Source organism: Triturus cristatus, chromosome 2_1 (assembly GCF_964204655.1).
Source record: "Triturus cristatus chromosome 2_1, aTriCri1.1, whole genome shotgun sequence".
Lineage (NCBI taxonomy): Eukaryota > Metazoa > Chordata > Amphibia > Caudata > Salamandridae > Triturus > Triturus cristatus.
This window is the reverse complement of record NC_140581.1, coordinates 895,958,566-895,980,575: the sequence shown is the minus strand read 5'-3', so window position 1 is coordinate 895,980,575 and position 22,010 is coordinate 895,958,566. Positions and strand designations below refer to the sequence as shown.

The following is a 22,010-nucleotide window of genomic DNA, read 5'->3' as shown; positions in this document are numbered from 1 at the left end:
TTTAATAGATTGGAGGCAGGTCTTGTTCTGAGATTGGCGGAAAAGGGATTCCTGACGTTTGATCTCATCTGCTAAGTCCGTGAGTTCCTTTTTAATGGCTGCGTTTCTCTTTGACATACATTTAATGACCAGGCCACGAAAAGTACATTTAAAAGAGTCCCAGAGAACAACAGGGGAACTGACTGACCCAACATTCTCAGTAAAAAAAGTCTCAATGTCATTGGAAAACTCTCGCACCAAGGACTCATCATATAAAATTTCCGTGTTGAGTCTCCACGAGCGAGCTCGTGCCCTAGGGACAAAGGAGGTAAGAGTGAGTGTGACTGCGGCGTGGTCAGAAACTAAAATAGGGTGAATAAGCGGAGAAGAAGAAAATTGAACCAGAGAAGAATGAACCAAAAGATAGTCAATGCGTGAAAAAGACGAATGAGGGGAAGAAAAAAAGGAAAAGTCACTACCAGTGGGATTATGAAGACGCCATACATCCTGAAGATGGGTAAGAGAGCACATATTAATCATTTGTTTGTGTGCTTTAGGGGGACGAAAGTTAAAGGCAGAATTCCTATCCAAGATAGGATCCATTGGCAAATTAAAGTCACCACCTACAATAAGATTACCAGAGTGAGGAGTATCCATGAGCTTTTTGGTAATCGCATTCCAAAAGGACGGGTCATCCTTATTGGGGGCATAAATATTCATGACAAATAAGTCAGCATTACCATCGGACAACTTAGAAAGTAACCAACGCCCCTCCGTATCCTGTTCAGAGGAAACGATAGATAAGCCAGAATGTCTAGAGACTAAGGTAATTACTCCATTCCTTTTACCACAAGCATCTGAACAAGCAACATCAAAGACCCACTCTTTCTTCAGAAACAACGCCTCCTTGGCAGAGAGCTTTGTCTCCTGAAAAAGGACGAGATCCGAAGAAAGAGATTTACAGTAATCCAAAATCTTTGACCTTTTGACCGGATGATTTAACCCTTTAACATTAAGGGAAAGTATATTTAGTCCAGACATAGAACCATTATCAGGAAAAAAAGATATTCCATATGTGGCAAATGAAGCGCAACAACCAGGAGGGCAACCAGCAGACATCAACAGCCAGCACAACACAGGGTGAGACCAAAGAGGAAATCCGAAGAGAAAAAAGAAAAGAAGAGGAAAAAGAAAGCAGGAGAGTACAGAGAAAGAGAGCGAGAAGAGCCAAACCGGCAGGTCTGAAAAAGACCAAATTCATACAAGGGGGGACATGGAAGAGAGAGAGAGGGGCCAACAGGAGAAATAACAACAACAGCATAAAAAGCCCCAGAGCAGTGCATAACCGGTTAAACATTTAAAAGAAGAGCACTATCTAAAAACTAAGAACCAGAGATAACTCTCACATATTAGAAGACAAAGCGAAATGAGAAACTGTAAAGGCAACACATTTGACCAAATTAATGTATATATAACAACTAAAATAAATCATAGAGAACGGTAGGAGCAGAAAAGAGAGAAAAAGAAAGCACGATCAGGCATTAAGAGCTAGTGGAAAGAGAACTAAGAGAGAACAATCATATTAGGTAGAACCAGACCAAAGCGGACTCCGACAGAAGAAAAAGGACCATAATGAAGAGAAAAGAAGAAATACACTCTAAAGCATACTGTATGATATAATATGGAAAAAATACGTGAAATATAATAAAAAACGGTAAATAGCAACTTATCAGTATAGCAATCAGTGAATCCCTCTGGCAATTAAATAAGAGGCCTAATACTATATATAAATATGTAAAGTCTATATACACACTCATAGATGACTTGGCATGAATAAATAAGGCCATATACACGCAAACTGGTATAATAAATATGCTTGGCTAAGTAAGTAAACATGTAGATAAGAGAGGCATAAATTTATCAAGAACAAAGCATCTCTAAAACAAACCAACCTACTCGAAAAAAACAATTAATGACACAATGTAATCAAACCACGCAATGAGAAAGTCAATAAAGGAGGTATCTATATGAAACAATATGGGAAAAAACAAGTGAAACATAATAAGAAACGGTAGGGAGCATCTTATCATATAACAGTCAGAGAAACCCTTATGGCAGCTAGATAAGAGACCTAATACTATATATAAATATGTAAAATCTATATACAAACTTAAAGATAACTGGCCAAGAGTAAATAAAGCCATATACACACAAACTGGCAAGATAAATATGCATGCCTAAGAAAATGAACATGTAGGTAAGAGGGGCATATGACTGCCAAGTACAAAGCATCTATAAAAAACTAACCTACTCGAAAGAAAAACAAATAGTAACATAATGTAAACAAATCTCTCAATGAAAGAAACAATAAAGTAGGTATAATTAGCAACTATATGAACGACCTATATTGACTCTAAGTATAGCCATAAATAAACACTTAATAAACATATATGAATAAAACACCTGGACAAACCAAGCAACAGCACGACGAGAAAGCAAAGGAACAAGCACAGACCTACTCCATAAAGTAAGAAATAACAAAAAACAAACATGAAGCAAAAGGAACAACCACAACAAAATACGATGAACCAAATTTCACCACAAAAATCGACGCACATACCGAAGACACACCCCTGGAAGGAAAAGGACCGTGACCTAATACGTCGAGAGACAAACTGGGGAGGCAATGAATAACAGGACGCTACGCGGACAAAAGTGAAGTCACGCCAACAAGAGAAGTTACCACAAAAAATTGAAAAAAATTATACACTAAAACTAACAACACTAAGGACCAAAACGCCATAACGATACTAAGGGAGCACCAAGAGACGACAAAAATACGTCAAGACCAATGGACATAAAGACCACTACGCAGATCTAAAAGCAGCTAGACCTAATAGGTCTGACAGAGACTAAAGACAATGCATTATGTATAGCCGCCTCAGGTGCCAGAAGAACCAGGAGCATGTGAAGCCCCCGTATGAAGATCCATCTGTAGCTCTATTTGATTATCCAGAAACGAGGCCAAATCCACAGGTTCGTCAAAAATTCTGACACGACCCTTGAAAGTAATGCGGAATTTTGAGGGACCAGCAAAGGAGAAGGGGATATTCATTTCAGACAAACGCTTCCGGAGATTAAGAAAGCCTTTCCTCCTCATCACCGTGTCTCTGGCAAAGTCTTGAGAAATTGAAATACGATGGCCATTCCAAGAGACAGCTCTAACCTTCCGCATATGCGCCAAAATCTGCTCTGTATGTTGGTGACGCAGCGGCTTAAAGATTATCGCTCTTGGTTGCGTAGCAGACTTGGGGCGAAAGGAGGGGACACGGTGTGCCCGTTCCAGTTCAAACTCTTTGTGGAAAGAAATTTGTAGTGTTGAAGGAATCCATTGATAAAGAAACTCAATCATGGAAGATGCATCCTTCTCAACATCTTCAGGAAGACCAAAAATACGCAGATTGGATCTACGATTACGATCCTCTTGTTCCGTGAGGTCTTTCCTCAATGCTGCCATAGAACGCTCTATCTGCGTGAGAGATCTAGAGTGCTTTTGCATGGTATCCTCTGCGCCACTAATCCGTGCTTCTGTACCTGAGACACGAAGGGAAAGGGCCTTGAAATCATTCCTGATGGCTAACACCTCCACTTGCAGTAAATCTGTATTAGTCTTAGTAGACTGCGCAATCTCATAAACCTCATTAAGGCGCGTCAGAATGGACTCAAGAGTCGAATTAGTGTCTTTAGGAGCAGACTCAGGTGTTGGGGATACCTGTTTGGACCTCTTAAGAGATGTTTTAGATTCCTTAACGTCTTTGGCATTCGGTGAAGGGGCCATATTTTCAGCCATAGGGCAGACCACCTCAGCAGAAACAAAATACACCTCCTCAGAAAGAGTGAGAACAAGGAATGCCAGGGGTTGTAAAACCCACAATGTGTGAGAGGAAAAATGGGCAGGAAGGAGTCATGCACTTGCATCAGAAAGAGCCGGGCAGAAAATATCCCAGACGATCCCAGACAGAAAAAACACCTCACGAAAAGAAGCATGTGCTACAGGCGCCAGTAGTCAAGCACCAACTACGAAAACCACCAGGATCAAGCCAAGAACAAAAAAGCCTCACATAAGGAGGTGGCAGTGCGTTTGACGATGAGAAAAAAAAAACAGAAACCTCAAAAAGTTCACACAGTGGGTCTCTCAGCAATAGGCGATAGAAAAAAAGAACAAAATAAGCTCAAGAAAAATGAAAAAACGTCACCAGCTCCTGAATGCCTCCATTCCTGACAGGATAGACCAGTAGCGTCGTCTTGTAGAAGCGAGAGAAAAACTCCCTCACAGAAGAGAAACAAAATGGCGGCCGCTCGTGAAAGCCTGAAGCGTCACTTAAAAATGCCGATAAATGAACTCTGGCCGCTCCTCACCACCAGAGACCTCCCTCGTAGCATGCACGGCGGTTTCCCATGAAAGATAACATCTTCTGCGCAGAACGGGGCAATATTGAGCGTCAGCAATGCCTCCGTCGGCCCTCTCTCTTAACGGAGCTCAAGCGCGATCCGCCATCTCGCAGCGGCGCGCAAGCCACGCCCCCCCATTTCAACTGTATTTTAAATGTGCTTTTGCATGAATGTCTGAGGATTGTTTTAACATAAGCTCAGCTATTATATCCCAACCCAAAATAACTTCGCTTAACCAATTCTTTTAGTACATTTCTATTTTTTTAATCATATACTACATCCAACTTCTATGTATGTATGTATGTATGTGTGTTCTTATATAGAGCTCGACTAACCCTTGGGCATCTCGGCGCTTGCATTGGGAACCCGTCCTGGCTTTTCCCCTGTGAGATAACCCGTACTGGGCATCCCCAAGGTGAAAGCCAGGCATCCCGCCGCGGGGGGGGGGGGCCGTAGTGGAGATTAAGCAAGTTATTGCCCAGAGTTGCAGAGTATGATGATGGTATAACTTAGCCCCCAATGCTTGCACAGGCCCAGTGCTCAACCCAATGTGACTCGCCAACCTCAGCTATGCATCTGGGTTCGACCACAGGCACTGTTTTTTTCTAAATTGTTTTAAGGATTCACGGACCCTGTATCGGGTCTGTGAACCGTGCGGGATTTCACAAAAGAGCCCCAGGCCCCTTGCATCAGGTTTTCGACATGCGACATGGGGTTTCCAGTTTTGTGGGCTGAACTAGGGGCTGGGAAACCAGTAGTGCCTCATTTATGAGTTTTTGCCGTAGGGCAGTGATGCAGGCCTTCCTGCTGCGCAGATACGGTGCATTCCTGTCCTTTTGCCTTGCGCCGGCACATAATGGGCTGCCGTGCTCCAACGTGGGCACCTTGGCACCATGGTGCAAGGGTGCCAGCGTTGCTGGATGATTGTTTTTGAGCAGGAAGGGAAATCTTCCTGCACAAAAACAATCACAAGAGGCGTTTTGCTCTTTCTATGAGTGCTGCAGAATACAGCACATATGGAAAAAGGAAAAACGAGGAGAAATAAAGATATTTCTCCTCGTTGTCCCTCCCTTTAAGCCTCCCCTGGGGAGGTGTACGTTTTTACCGCTGCTTCAGAGTTACGATTTCACATAAATCTGGGGGCAGTGTCAAAAAGTCATGGATGTTGCTGGGAATGCCCCCAGCAACACCCATTGCACTCACCTTTAACACAGAAAACTGCGTTAAAGGGAACGATATTTAATAGGCAGCATTAAGCCAAAAAAAGTGGCTTAGTGCTGCCTGGTAAATATGGAGCAGGCTCCTGCACCATCGGAGCGTCACAAAAAGTGCCGCACCAGCAACACAAGTGGCTTATAAATAAGCCCCTTAGCATTTTTTTTCCATTTGGAATCATATGAAGGAGACCCCACACCCAACCTGAGCCCCGAGTCGGGGATGTTTATTTTTCGTGATGTAGAGTTTGAATCCCTTCATCCTGTAATAGCAGCTGCAACATTTTCCTTCAAGTTCCTGCCAGCCAGTTAGTGTTAGCTGGATCAACAGGAACGGTTTTGTGGAAATGGACGATGGGAGAAAATGCAGCAATCTCTGCTGTGCATTTCCGAACCATACATGCAAATATTTGTGGTGTTTAGGATAAGTTTGTAATCATAATGCATGTTAAAGTCTTACAACCAAAGCTGACAATTTCTTTACTTTAATATTTGTTTTTTTCGAACATATACCTTTTTTTCATATGCGTTTACAATGCAAGTCGGAAAAACGACTTGCTGTAGGGGGCGCTGGATGTTGGAATAGTATAATTTACTATTCCAACTCCAGTCTGTGCGCACACTGGGGAAGGAGTTGGATTTTAAATCCAACACCTTCTTCCCCCTTAACGCAAGTAGTTTTTCCGACTTGCGTTGTAACGGTATGCGAAATAACAACACAGTCGTTGTAACGACCGCGTTATTGCATGCGCTTGCGAACTAAACGCTGTTTACCGTTTTTTTCACACTGTATACACAGGCACCACCACACACACTCCCACCCGCCTCATCAAAAACTGAATTCTAGCCTTTCCCCTAAGATATGGTGGTGATGATGTGAATGATTGATTACACATATCACGAGGCACTTATTTTTCGGTGTTTGTCACAAAGGGTCTTCATTGAAGATGCTCGGATTTACCTGCTTCACACGAAGTGCAGGTGGTGTCTGAGCCATTACAGGTCTTGCATGACGGGTGGCATCCTATTAATATTTTCTTATTTTCTGTAACAACAAATTGAATTAAAAAAACATTAGGATGAATGTACAGTGAAAACACTGGAGTGGTTATGTTTACTTGTACAGCACATTGTATGGCAATTATTCTCCAGGTGCAATATTCATAATCCATTTCATGAAACCAGGGGCCTATCTTGATCCCATTTTCTGTGCTGCTTCAGTGCAGAAGGCGTCTGTGCATTTATTTTTACCATTTTTATGAGATACATGAACTCAGCGCTATTATAGACATGGGTAAAGTGAGCAATTGTGCCGGGCATCCACCTTTGAAGTGGCTACCTGGTTAAGGGGGAATTGTGTTCCCAAAAAAAACAGATATTTTTTTTATTTGACAGCAGGCATGCACCACCTGCCAAGCATTAAACACAATCTTGAGTTCCAGTAGTTGGTAGCATTTAATTTTTTTTTACTCCCTCTTACCTTTTCTTCCTGGCCCCTCAATTTACATTTTACTCTCCTTCTCTGCCGAATACTGCATCTCTATGTACCTACCACCTCTGTTTCAATCTCAACTCTCTCTACATCACCCTGCTCTCTCACTACACGTCTTTCAATTGCTCTCTCGCTCAATCTTTCATCTCTCTACACCTCCCTGTGCCTACCTCTACCTCTGTACCCCCTCTTTCTACCCCAACTCTCCCTCTACCTCATGACTCTCTCAGTAACTCAGTGCTCAGTTCCAATCTGACCTTTCTATATTTTAAATCATGTTCTGTACCTCTTGCCCAGACTTAACTCTCTCTTTACCTCTCCTCTATCACTATAACATTTTCTGTCTACCTGACAGCTCACTCACTATCACATCTCCCGACCCCCTCCTCTTTCTAAATAACCTCTCAATTTACTTTTGATTTGTTTGCTTCCTCACCTTTCCACCTCCTCATCTGTGTCTTGTTCTACCTCTCTTACCTGTACCTCATTTCCCTCAATGTTACTGCTTTCTCGATGCCTCCCTTTCACTACATCTTACTCCTCTGTCATTACCTTGTCTATCTCTCATTTCTCTCTGCGCCTCCCTTTTCTATTTCAACTATGTTCTGTACCTCATCTCTCTCTCTTTACACATCTTTCTACTCTGGCTCTCTGCCCCTACTACTAGCCCTCTCTCTATCTCACCTCTCTGTATCAACCTCACCTTTCTTTACCTCACTTGCCTCTCTACTCAACCTCTTGTCTCGCTGCATCGCATCTCTGTCTACCTTCCAATCCCCTTCCTGCTTCTTTTTGTCTCTACCTATTTACTGTGTATTTATACTTTTATTACTACCTCACCTCTCTACCTCTCTACCTGTCTACCTTTTTCTCTTTCTACTCCCCTTTATTTTACCTTACATCTCTACCTATGTTACCCTTTATTGTATTCCATTACTCTCCCTCCATCTATATTTCCTTCTCATCATGTCTAGCTCTATTTTGAAAACGTACCTACCTCTCTGCCTACCTATCTCTTTTTACCACTCTGTATCATTCCTCTTGGCTACCTCATATTTGTCTTTTTACCTAATATATCTTGCTACGTAACTCATCTCTTTACCTCATCTATATATCTACTTCCCCTTCTCCCTTTCCTTCATCTCTCTTGCTCTACCCTCTTTTTAGTGAAGGCACGAGTCCTAAAAAAAGAAGTGGGGGGACTAACCAAGTTAGGCAGCATGCAAGTGACATCACAGGAAGTGGCCTCACAAACCATGACCCCACAGGCAGTGACAACAGATCTTAAGACCTCGCATATGTTTAGCAGGTATATCATGAGTACATTTGAGCGCATTACAATATTTAGCAAATTAGATCTTTTGTTGGAGTTGTGCCAAAAATTGGCTCAACTCCGATGTAAAATCTAGGCCTCCCCTTATACATTTATTTTTTAAAACCCTACCACAAATAAATTGGCAACAAGGTGAAACTTGGCAGTAAATCTGTTCTGCTTAATTGGTTGCAAATTCTGCACTTTAAAATATCTTATGGGGTTAAGGCACCTGCTGCAGAGATGTTAATGTTAATGTTTAAGGTACTTATAGAGCGCAAACAATCATCCCAGGTAGGATATCACGGCGCTACAGTGGCAGTGAAGAAGTGAAGAAGTAGTGAGAGGTAAGCACGAGATGGTAACTTTTAGTCGGGTTTAGGGAAGAGAAATGTTTTTAACTGCTTCCTGAAGGACAGGTAGCTCTTTGTTAATCTAAGGTTCACAGGCAGCTCATTCCAACTGGTTGCCGCCAAGTGGGAGAAGGCTCGCCCGCCCATCTTTGCAGTTTTCACGCGTGTGGTTCTGGCTCTAGCAGTAGTTTGGGAACGTAAATTCCTGGATGGGACATAGATTTTGACTTTATTTCTTAGGATACACGGGCCTGTGTTATGCAGTGTTTTATGCGTTATGCACAGTAGCTTAAAGATGGCTCTTTTTCTCATTGGCAGCCAGTGTAATTCTCTCATACAGCTCTTGGCTGAGTCGTATTTTCTTTTGTTGCATATTGCCTTGGCTGCAGCGTTTTGTACAACCTGTAGTTTGGAAAAGAGATAGTCACTCATTCCGACAAACAAGGAGTTTCCATAGTCCAGCCTACTCATTAATAGAGACTGGACCAAGATCTTTCTGCATTCCATAGGAATCCATGGAAAGACTCTTCTGAGCATTTTCAGTAATGCGAACCCTTTACCACAGATTATGGATACGTGGGTTTTCATACTTAAGGTGTTATCAAGTGACACCCCTAAATTCCTGGCCGTCAGTGTCGGGCTTGGGGGGGGCCTAATGTTGTGGGCCACCAGCTGCTGTCCCATAGCTGTGTATGTCTGCCAAACAACATTATTTCAGATTTGTCTGCATTCAGTTTAAGACAGTGACTATGCATCCAAGTGGCTAATTCCGTAAGGCAATTGAGTAGTCTATCTTTAGGGTCGTCCTCCTCGTCCAGTGTGATCATCAATTGGGTGTCGTCTGCATACGAACAAATACCGACACCCCATTTTCGTCCTATTTTAGCCAGTGAAGAGACAAACACATTGAACAGAGTCAGGCTTAATGAAGCCCCCTGTGGGACCCCATACTTGATGTTCCGGGGAGGGGATGAGAATTCACCCATCTGTACTGATTGTGTCCTGTCTTGCATAAAGGACTGTAGCCACCCTAGGGCTTTTTCCTGGATTCCTTTTGCTGCAAGGATTTCTAGTAGCCGATTGTGGGGTACAGTATCGAATGCCGCCGAGAGGTCCAATAGTATCAGGGCGACTGTTTTCCCCTGATCTACCTCGGTTCTGATGTTGTCCATTACTGCTAAGAGAGTTGTCTCCGTGCTGTTATTAGTCCGGAACCCTGTTTGAGATATATCCAATAGATCATTGGTTTCCAGGAAGTTGGACAACTGTCTATTGACTAGTTTTTCTAACACTTTGGACAAGTAGGGTAATTGAGATATAGGTCGATAGTTTGCCGGGTTGTTGACATCAGTACCTGCTTTTTTTAGTAGAGGGGTGACTATGGCGTTTTTCCAGATTTTAGGGAATTCAGCGGAGTTTAGAGAAGAGTTCAATGCTTTTGTAACGGCAGGACATATCGGAGTTAATTGTGAAAAGATGTGATGAGGACATGGATCTGAAGAGGAGCCTGATTTTACTTCTAGCATAACTTTACTCACCTCCTCCTCTGAGAAGGGGCCGAACTTGAGACAGTTGGCCTGAGTTGAAGATGGCACATAAGGTTCTATATGTTTCAGATCCGTATTGGAGAAAGAGGCATTGATTGTGTCTATTTTCTCACAAAAATATTCATTTATTTTATTGCAGTTTTCTTGCGAAGATCTTTGTGTGCCAGCTAAATCTCAGGGAATAATAATGATGGTAAGATAACTCTGAAGAATAGCGTATTTGCTAGACTAGAGGTATGTCTCCCACAAAGCACATCATGTAACACACAGATGACAGATCAGTATTTTCTGTAGATAGGTAAGTGGGTTGGTGCTTTTAACACAGAGATCCTTTTGTTACGTGCAGCTCCTAAATTGTAATCCTTCCAATATAACACGGTGAGCTATGAAGGACATGTGGCTCCTACACCTTGTAACCCTCTGTCTTATGTAACATATCCTGTGCAATAATTTACACACATATGTTTTATTGTCAACGTATAATGTGTACGTGTGGTGTAAAGTGCTCTGACATCCTGCATTGGGATGAGTAGTGCTAAAGCGCTATTAAAGTGATAAAACAAAAAAGCAGTATTTTAATTGTTATTTGTGTAAATAGTGGGACAGACCAACACAGCTGGCATTCATACTCATCTCTTATAAACAGGGACCAAACAGAGTCAAAGGCATGCTTCTCTTAAGTTCCTGTGAAGTGATACCAAGCTGTGAGGCAGGCTTTCCCCTCCCTTCCATTTAGGTGTGAGGATCCTGATAGTCTTCGGCCTTTGTTATGGGCCCAGCTGGAATCTGATATGCCCCTTCCCCGCCTCCACATTGCTGCTCTGATCAAAAGCAGACAAGGTGCAGGGATTGCTGGCAGTGTCTGAAACTTACACCGGAACAAGTTTAGCATATTTCTGTGGGGCTCAGCCGCTTGGTTGGGTAAACGGCGCCCACCCTATGAAAATAGTGGGTAGAAGCCGTCTACCCGCGTGCACCCTTCACTTGTGCACTGTCTTTAGCTTTCTTTCTAGTCTCTAGTCACCTCCCATTTCTCTTATTCAGCCAAATTGAAGGCTATTGACTAGCAAGTGTACACATAGAAAGAAAAGATGAGTGACTAGGCAGGGGAAGACAATTAAGGAGAAAATGATCAGATTTCACCCCAGGAATTGTAAACGTCCTTGGAGCAGTGATCTGTTTTTGTGTTGTACAGCAAGAATGCCAGATGTGAATGGGGACTTATTTGTGATTATGAAGCATCGTGTGCATTTGTCTTACTTAAATAGTGTGCACTAGTCCAGTAAACTTTCACTTCAGCATCATCATTGTTTCCTTCTAACAACTGGAGGAACAAGTTGGCTAGATTCTGAATTCCATGAGCTAAGCAAAAATAGAAACTTGTATCAATGCAGCTTCAAGCTTAGTTTTTCTACTTTTGGCTGATGGACTCAGGCAGTTTGAGCGTTCAGCTGTTTTTACGTGCCCTAGTTTCTGCAAGTTTAACTTTTAATTCATATTCTTTGGCATCACAAGAGCAGGAATTAGCTGAAAATGGGTGAAATTTTAAGTTGTTCTAAAGACGGCCCCCAAAATGTGTCTTCTTGCCCGTCGCCCCAAAAATCCTTAATACAACACTACATTAACTGAGAACTAGTGCATGGGCTACAGCCAGCAGAGTTCAGAAACAAGGGCAGTACTTCCCTCTTCGTGTTTCCGATCTCTTCTATCAGCAGCACATTAGCTGGAGATTTTTCGAGTTAATGCTGGAGATGGAAAAAAGAAACAAACAGACCCCCTTCTCCGTCTGTTAAAGCGCAAACATAATTGGAATCCTGATACGACCCCAGTTCAATGCGGAATGAGTGTCTCTTCCCTTAGTAGTGTCCTGGAATGGCTGTAATACACCATTCTTTCCACTAGAGGGCAGGATGCTCAAACGTTTCAAACTGATGGAAAAAAGAACACTATAATTCAAACAGTTTATTTCATTTTTCACATCACGTTTTTGGTACCGCAATGACCGCATTACTTCCATAAATTATTAGATCATTATTTTGTGTCCTGGGCAATCAAAATTAATTTCTGTTTGTAAAAGGTCAGATCCTTACGATGACTTGGGCGGTGCTTTCTTTACCTGGTTATGTCTTCCAGCATCAGTGCAAAAATGAATCCCGTGCACTTTCCAAAGTAAGTGAAATGGTGTAAAATGTACCACCTGTGCGACATGCGCCCCCTAGAATAAAAGTATACAATTCGTCGACCTGCGTGCTCCTTCGGGGGCGTGTAGTACACACGGAAGCTCCCCTTGTGAGCAGGACTTATTATTTCTTATGTGGAACGTGTATTTGAGACCAGACGCGCAGTTGACTAAATTATACGGTATAGAAAAACAAATTATGCAGCGTAATGCGGCACATTATCTGATAGTAATTTAATTTGTCATTTTCACCCGTTAACACTGTGTTAGCAAAGGTCCCTCCTCATTAGTACCACTTTAACAGTCAAATACGGCAATGAGCTACTGAAAAGTAACGAGTCGACCTTCCTGAAGGGCCTCCACTGCGCAGCATACCATGTTGTTGCTTTTTTTTGGGTAATTTATGATCCGTCTGAGTTAGAATCAATTATTTTGTTAAAATCTTCAAACTGCAGTTGATGGTGGATTATGTGGCATATGCGGCAAGTGTTTAATTATGCGAAAAACGCCGCGGCTACATAATCACACATTTCCAGTAGCCCTGGTTATTAGCAAGGTAACCATAGTAATTTTAATTTTAGCCATAAAAAAGTTTGTCGCTTCAACAGGAAAACTGGCCATCTTCTTCCAGTTTTAGGCGAATCTCAGGGTGTAAACCCCTAATGGTCTGCACATACCTTGTTTGTAAATGTGCGCACATGCACTCTTTACACAGGCCACACCCTCAGGGGCATACATGCCAACATTTGGATTCTCCCATTACACTTTCCATTGACTTGCATTGAAGTGGAGGGAATATTAGGCAGGAAAATGCTGAATTAAATCTGATTTTGGCTTTAAAAAAACCCAAAAGGAGTGGCCCACCTGAATTGGGTGTGTTTCATGCAAGTGAGGTACATTTCTAATCCTGCCTGGTCTTATTGTAACTTTTGATATCAGCATCACCAGGACGATGGCAAGGCTTGTTTACTTATCCATCTGCTTTATGAAGTGCTACATTTACTTTTTGAGTGCTTCACAGCCCTACAACAGACAGTAAGAGTACATTTGAATGAAAGGGCAAAGAGAAGTAGGAATAAAGTCAAATGCGATTGGCACCCATGTCAGTGTCCTTCAGTCATATGACCCCTGATCAATACCGAGTTAAGGTTAATGGCCGAGGTGCATTGTGGGGCCAATTTCTGTAGGGGTTTGAGGCCACAGCCCCAGGGTTCCATTTAGACGGTACAGAGAACTTTAAATGTAAATAAAGACAGAGGAGGCCTTCAGGGCAGACTTCACGTGCTCGTTTTTCCAGAGGTTTAACTAGCACCACACTGTGCTCACCGGTTTGATGCGCATATTTTTGAAGTGTCATCATTGTTAGTGCCCTGTGACAGGGCACTGAGGCAGTGTCATGCGGCGAAAGGTACACGAGGCAAAGACCATTAGAGGCACCAAGATTCTACAAGCAGACTCCATCATGCACTCGCCTTTACAAGGCTGTCACCTAGCTTGTATCCCTCTGTGTGTTTGACAGATCTGTGAATTTCCGCTACTTCGGACCACATCCGGTGGAGGCTTTTTTGTGTATTTATAACTGAGAGACCAGACCACAAAGGAGCAGTTCAATGTGCCACATTCCAACACTTACTCTTTGTTTTTACTCTCACTGCATTACCTAGACCGTGGGGATCACGTAGCACGCGTTGTAGGGCTGAGAGCATTTTAGGATTTACCTCAACGCCGCCACCTAGTGGGGCTTTGAGGCAAATCTACTGCGGTTGTTTTCCTAAAAGAACTCGTTGTATAGATGTCATCGCAGAACACGCTGCCTGGTTGCTAAGCTGTTAGAAGAAGTCTTCTACCTGCACAGCAAAAGGTAGTGATGCAGCGTAAACGCTGAATTTTCCTTATATGACGTATATCCTGGATGTGACAATGAAAATCTACTTAAGACACATGCACTTTGCATGATTTTGAAAAGCCAATGAAAACATAAAGAAGCGTGTAGTACAAGCACCGTAAAAGCGTGCTTGGATTTAGTAATAGAGTAGACAAGTGTGCACCTAACTTCCATACAGTTTATATTCATATAAGCTTGAATTTATTAAAATGAATAACTCACGAGAATATATTTTCTTCCTTTAGGAAAACAATGAAGTATTACTGTAATAATGCATTATAAGGCTTTCTTTGGATTACTGTGTGAAAACTCTTGACAAAGTACAAACGTGTAAAGGCCCAAAGTCTATTCTTTCACTCTCACTGAAGGCACCATTGAGTGCAAATCTGTCAAATTAAGTGAGAGAAATGTTGAACTTCGCACACGTTCTTTAGAACCCTAGTGACCTACATTTCTACAAACTAATGTCTTATCTATATGTTAACTTATAGTTGCCATGTATAGTCTTCGAATATGGCAGTAAGTCATAGTTAACAGTAAACATTTACATAACATATTTATATTGTGTGACTATTTTGCTAATGTATTAATTGAACTATATTGTGTATTTTTGAAAGTACACTTATATCTATGCAATTCTTTCTGATTTATAATTTTTAAATGCAAAAGCTTGCTTCTTCTTCTCAGACTCATGGAAACGATGACGCTGCTGTTCCTCTTATGCAACTCTTTTGTCCTGTTCCCATGGACATTCTTGTGACAAAAGCTTACCTTTGTATACTTATGAGGGCCACTCGTATAGGACTACAACTTTCACTCTTTTCCCATGAGACAGTTGATGGCTCAATGGACTATTGTACAATGACCTGCGCGCCATGGACAGACAACCGCTTCCCATGCATTCTTGAACTATGTACTTTACTTGTTACTTTTACACCTGGTGAGCGGATGATCATCATTGGAATGTCGTACCATAATGAGGTGATTATTGACATCATCTCCGGGCTTGCTAAAATACATGACCAGCGCTGTTGGAAGTGCTGTTGGCGATCTGCTGTGGCCGACTCGCTGTGGGCTGTTGCTCTGCTCTTCTGCTGTTCCACGGATGCTTAGCTCCTGAGCCCCTGGAGTGTTGTCTCCTTGCCCTCTGGTTTTCATCCCCTCTTGTCTCTCTGCATCTGGGGAGACTTGACCAGGGTTCATTGCTTGGCGACGCTCCTGATGCAGAGCAGGTGTGGAGAGCCTCTCCTTGCGAACTATGTGGACTTGCTGAACTGACAGCCCAGCCCCTACTCTTCTTGCCTGAGAAGTTGATGCCCCTCGCTCCTGCTGTCTCATGGACCCATGCAAGCAGGCTTGCTAGTATCTTAGTTTTCCTTTGCCATATTACTAGATCCCATGACCTCTGAGAGATCACATAGACCTGTGTTCTGGTCTTGCTGGTGGCAGCACTTAGCACACTACCTATGGACTCCCTATCCTAAACTGCAGCTTCCCAAAATCCCATTCCCGACAGAGTCTGCTTGCAATTTGCTCTTATTAAATTGGTTGTACCGATGATGGCTTACTCCTCCAATCTATGATTTGAATTATAGGTACATACTACTGTGATATTTTGCCAAATCCTGAATTAATTGCCTAAATGCTGATATAAACTGATGTGTCTGAATTTAATACAAAACTTTCCAAAATCATAGTAGACAAAGTCTCTAATTTATTCATATTTTCCTCTCAGAGATTGTGCACATATTTTCCAGAGCTTAATGCATAATGTGGAGAATCATAGGATATTTTCAGAACAGCAGAACTTCTGATCTGTATGATTTTGGCTCGACTGAACTTTGTCAGGAGGTACGGATAACCTGTAGTTATTTTTAATATCTACAGTCTTGTTCTGAGAATTGTGTATGTTTATCTGATTCCCAATTTATAGATTGGTTACCAATTCCTGGTTATCATTGGTTAACCAATAGTGGGCATCCAGAGTCCCTTCCTCTTAATGCGACAAGCAAGATCCATTGGAGGACCAGGCTGGTTCTATTCATTATAGGTAGAATAATAATCTTGTTGTGGGCCCGGTACTGATGAAGTAAAAGAGTTGGTAGCAGTGAAAGGAAGAAGGAAAAAAAGAAAATATAGCTTCCACTGCAAAAGTAGCAAGCATTGCCAAAGCCAAAAGGGCTTGCTTTGCCACTATTGAGTGATCAACAAATCTGCTTTGCAAATGTCCCATCTGCCATCAGTAGCGGCCCGTGGTGGGAGTGCTGCTGGGCGCTGACGTGGGGCGGGTGAGGAGCAGGGCGAGGGGTAGTAAACTACGGATTAGGGCCAATTAGAGGTAAATAAACATAGAAATAAACAAAACGAATTTCGTTGCGCGTGCTGCATCGCATTTGGCGATGCAGCGCGCGCATCAAAATTCGTTTGATTTATTGATACAATATGTTTACTTACCTGTAATCGTCCGTAATCTGTAGTATAATAGCCCCCACCCTGCCCCTCCCCACGTCAGTGCACGGCAGCACTCCCACCACGGGCCGCTACTGTTTGCCATGTTAAAAGTATAGAAAACAATGAAAACAGTGCTTTCTATACTTTCAAGATGGTTGCCGCATTGCTTGATGCAACGTGCGTTGCCACAGTGTGATGTGCAACGCATGTTGCATTATCGAGTGTGGCAGTCAGGTCTTTAAGTGGGCTGGGTCTGAGCACCGGCAGTTTTATAAAGGGGGCCTCGAAACGGGTCTCTACTGGGCTCTGTTTTGTGCCCTGGCACAGCCGGTCCGTTTTTTTCCAGACTGCTGTGACAGCATGCACATCGATGTGCGGGTGCTCACACTGCTTATTTCTCACTAGTGGAGAAGTTATGGCATGATGGCATGCCAGATGAGCGTTGTAGGGTTAGGGAAATCCTTTAAAGAGAGTCATTTTCTCTCTGGATTTCCCTTCTCTTTTTAAAACTCAGGAGCAGCAACATTGTCGTGGTGTCACCAGGGCTGTAAGTGGAAGCTTTTTCAATATTATATACTAGCCATAGTTGCTGCTTATTTATCTTATGCAACTATTATTTATCTTATGAAACTAACAACCATTGACAAAGCCAACAGTCCTGACTTGTTGTAGGTATGATGTTACTTTTTGTATCATATCTGGATGCAAAGACAGAAACAGCAAAATACAAGTCGGGCGGCACACAATGCTAAGCACAGATTTTTAGCTTACGTGTTTGAAGCCACGACCTTCATTACACTAGCCACGCCCTTCATTACATTAGCCACGCCCTTCATTACATTGGCCACGCCCCTTTACACGACCCCCCCGTTTTTCCATCCCACTTAAAGCCCTGGTGGCAGTCACCTTGAAAGTATGGAAATCAATGCTTTCAATATTTTCTATCAGGCTCCGACTGGAAACCAAAAGCAGCCCTGGCAAAAATATCCCAATCAGTCCAGTCCAGTTCCTCTTCTCTCATCTCTCGCCCACTTGCTCTCCTTTTGACTTTCTTCTCTTTTTTCCCTCTACCTGTCCTAAAGCACCCTCTGTGCCAGCTACAATTAACCTCGGGGAGCTGGAGAAAGTAGCAAAGTAGCTTAGATGCCAGCAGCAGCCCTTTGTTCTCAAAAACCGGCCTCCAAAGGCGTCCAGAGCCACCAGCCGACCGGGGAAATGCAAGGCTGCCCGGGGGGGGGGGGGGGCGGGGTGTTGCGCAGCAACCCCCCTAAAAGGGCGGCCGCCTTAGTGCCGCATGAAGGCACTGTGGGAAGCCGGTCTAGTTCCTGGCTTGGGCCAGGGAAGACGTCCGTCAAGGGATCTTCCGGCGGAAGGGGCAGGGGTATATAGGCTGTCCCCGCCTCCTCCTCGCCCTCTTGTCCCTCTCGTCTCGCCTTGCCCGCCCCTCCGCTTACCCAGCAGACGGAGGTACAATGGAGGGGGGGGTTACGCTTCTAACATGTTACTTTGTGTTGCAGGAGGAGTTACAGGGCGATCCAGAGTCTGCAGATACCAAGGGGTACTTCATGCAGCAGCACAGCGTGGTGCTAAGCCAGGATACCCAGGGATGTCTAGAGTTGTCCCCTGGAAGAACTACGGCGCCCCGTTAGTCCAAGGGCGGTTGTGGGTCTGAGCAACCGGGGGCTGCCAGCATACGCTCCGCCCTCCTCTTTCGGGGGGGGTGTGAGTTAGCACGTGGACTGGTGGTCCACAGATGGGAGGGGTGGCCCCTCCCAAGATTTGGTATGCACCAATCGGCGACTGCCATGGTGTAATTTAGGCTTATCAGACGGGCAGGCAGCTAGGGGTTGGCCTGCCCTGGGATCGGATCGCCCGTAAGATAACCCACCATGTTTGCATATTGGTTATGCTAATAAACCTGCAGCAATATTTCTCCACTTACAATAAGTGTCGTGTGGTTTATTTATCTATTTACTATGTGTTATGTGACAACAGTTGCCGATATTGGCACTATGCATGATGCAAAAAATGGGCAGTCCGGAGCTGCTATCTGTCCTTTTATCATGACCCACTGCCGCATCCAGCTACGCCAAGGCTAACGGCATTTAAGAGCCTCGGCATTGGAAAGATTCTCTGCATAAGAATAAGCCAATAGCTGCTACCGCCATGGAGAGGGGCAGCACTGCATAGTACAGCGGGACAATATCCAGGGCATGACCAGGGCCTCCATCCATGACTGGTGCACCACAGAGGAACCTTGGGAGACAGTGGGAGCAGAGAGATGGGGTGAGCCATGGTGCAAATGGGCTCTGAAGACCAAGACATGCACACCCATGGAGTTCTAAGCAAGTAATGAAATAATGAAAACAAATATCGTTTCATAACGTCAGTAGTGGAAGACTACACCCACTCCTACCAGAAGCAAGAGTAAACAAGCTATGCTCCAGGGGAGGGACTAAGACAGAATAGGGAGGAAAGCCACTAATTAAAAGCAGGGAACCGAGATTTACAAGAAAGCCATCTAATGCCGAGCAAGGTCTCACTGTGTACAGTATTGTATACAATGCTGTAAGTTGCGAGACTGACTACAATAGTTCCCGCCATAAGCCTTTATGACGGGGGAAAAACAAAAACAGGAGTCCCTTTGCCACAGGGAAAGCTCATCCAGGGCTTCTCTCACCTGTGGGATGGTCGAGAGCCCGCCTCCGTTTCACTGCCCAAGCATATCTGATGGCCTCAGACCCCTGCCCCAAAGGAATTTCCAATTTCCCCACTCACAAACTCCTCATTGCACAGTCCCTTTCTTCCATTCAGTCGTCCCTCTTTACTCCCTTACCGCTTCCCACCGAGGCACTCATGACATAGTGCGGCCATACAATGCATGGCAACATGGCTGACAGTGTTTACCCTAGCATATTGTGGTACCTGGATTAATGGTGTTAACTCTTGGCGTATTGAGGGCAGTCATGGTGTAATGGCACCAAGACATAGAGGGAAATACATAATTTTGAATTTCTTACAGCTTAGGTTGGTTGAGAGAAGAGAGGACACAGTGCAAGTGAACATACGTACCGTCTACGCCAGTGTACAAACTCTGCCAACCCTCGTTTTAAAACCCAGGACAGAGAGATATTTGTCAGTGCCCGGGTTTTGTGGAGTGGTTTGGGCAAGATGAAACGTATTGCACTTGTAAGTGCTTGTCTCAAATGAGGAAAGCCCCCAAGTAGGTGGCTCCAAATAAAAAGATTAGGATCAGAAAATGGGCATTATATTTAGAGAAAGTGGCAGGTCCAATGCCAACATGAGAGCCACACAGTGTGGCGGCCTGCAAAGGGGCATGCCAGGGCAGATTTGGACGACAACACACTGCTCTGTTAACAAGGCTCACCAGGCTTACTCTCTGGACTAAACAGTATCACCAACCATCTTCCTACTGAAACCAACAAAGATCCGAATATTTTAATTTTCATAGTCCCTAAAAGAACTCTTAAAGAAAATGGGATGTCAGCACTGACAAGATGACTAGACCTGGACTAATTGCTCTTTTTGCATTTGTCACCCAGAGTGGGACGGGTATGCCCAGACGTAGGTCCCGTGCTCTCCATGCCACTGGAATCAAGCTATCCTGGCTGAAGAGGGGTGAAACCCCGAAACCGGTCCTAGGATGCTTTTTTCCAGTCCAGGGAGGACCTGGCCTGGCAGTTCGGACTGGACTGTTCCCATTGGGCGCAGGGTCGAGACTGTTTTGCATATAGCTGGGTCTAAACTGGAATGGCATGGTGAGCAAATAAACAATTTATTTAGGCCTAGATCTCTGTACTGGGGTGAATGTATGACATTGTTCTGCATTCTGTCCATCAATTGTTCTTTTTGCATCTAGACCTGGACTAAACCATTTACACACTCACCCAGCAATGGAGGGTTCCAAGTTTCTAAGTCTTTATGAACTATGCTCTAGAAGATCTATCGCTTGTAGTACATAAGCATTGGCCTACATTTCCACCCCAACCGGGGGTAATGTCACTGGTTTTGGTATAATGTGTTACCAATGGCATTATGGTATTGCCACTGGTGGTAAATGTCACTGGAGATACAAAAATTTAACTGACAGAAAGTATCTTTTCATGCTGAGTACCAACTAAGTAATATGGTTGGGTTGAAAACAAATTTACCACAGGCAGCGACAAGTCCCACACCACAGAAATAAAAGGGCCTCCTACCTGCACTATTGCGCAGCCTGAACATCACTTTTTTGACGTTCCTGTGGCGCAATGTGCCACTGGCATATTTATAAGGCCACGTAAAGCCACATTATGTGGCTTTTCATGGCCTTATAAATATGTGCCCCTTCCACGCAGAAAACTGCCTGAAAGGGGCGTTCCATGGGGGTTGCTGGGGGCATTGCTAGCAACACCCATGGCTTTTTGATACTGCGTCAGATTTACGATTCTGCAGCACACATAGAAAGGGGAAAAGGCCTCTTGTGATTGTTTTTGTGCAGGAAGGTTTCTATTCCTGCTAAAAGATAATCATCCCCACAACGCAAGCCCCCTTGCACCATGGTGCAAAGCTGCCTGCGTTGGTGCACAGCAGCCCATTGTGCGCCAGCACAAGGGGAAAAGGACAGGAATGCTCTGTATCTAATAGATACAGCGCATTCAGGCCCTTTTCTTTTGCTGTAGGGAAGCGCAGCAGCAAGGCCTGTTTCACTGCCCTACGACAAAAGAACGATAAATGAGGCCCAAAGTGTGTATGACAGAGAAAGAGAATGGAAACCAGTGGCACAAATATCTCTCTTTACACCATGGGGACTGAAAGACTTGACTCAAATGAGTGTTGTAATTCGCCCAAGTGATCAACGGTGATTGAGAAACACAGGTAATTAGACAAGCAGATATGTTTTTTTTCTTTTTTATAAATAGGCCCAATGTGTGTGGAGTTGGCCAGTAGGCTGCCATTAATTGTGGTGCCAAAGGATAAGGAAGATGGGTTGCACTTAATTTAGCACAATTCCTTTTTTAAATCGAAGACTACCGGACAACATAGCTGTGAGGTTTGCTAATGACATCTTGGGGACATTTGGAAAGATTCCGTGGGAATACATTCCTCCCGTTGCTTACCATTGGCTTTTTGGTTTGTAACTCAC

At 43.8% G+C, this 22,010-nt stretch overlaps 1 protein-coding gene across 1 annotated transcript in view; it reads right to left on the bottom strand.

Annotated features, from left to right (window-relative positions):
- PCSK5 (proprotein convertase subtilisin/kexin type 5) overlaps nt 1-22,010 on the bottom strand; it is a 1,432,234-nt gene that overhangs the window by 124,130 nt on the left and 1,286,094 nt on the right. Inside the window, exon 28 of the mRNA XM_085633086.1 lies at nt 6,607-6,690. Within this exon, the coding sequence (XP_085489212.1) occupies nt 6,607-6,690 (84 nt within the window). The remainder of the gene's footprint in view (nt 1-6,606; nt 6,691-22,010) is intronic.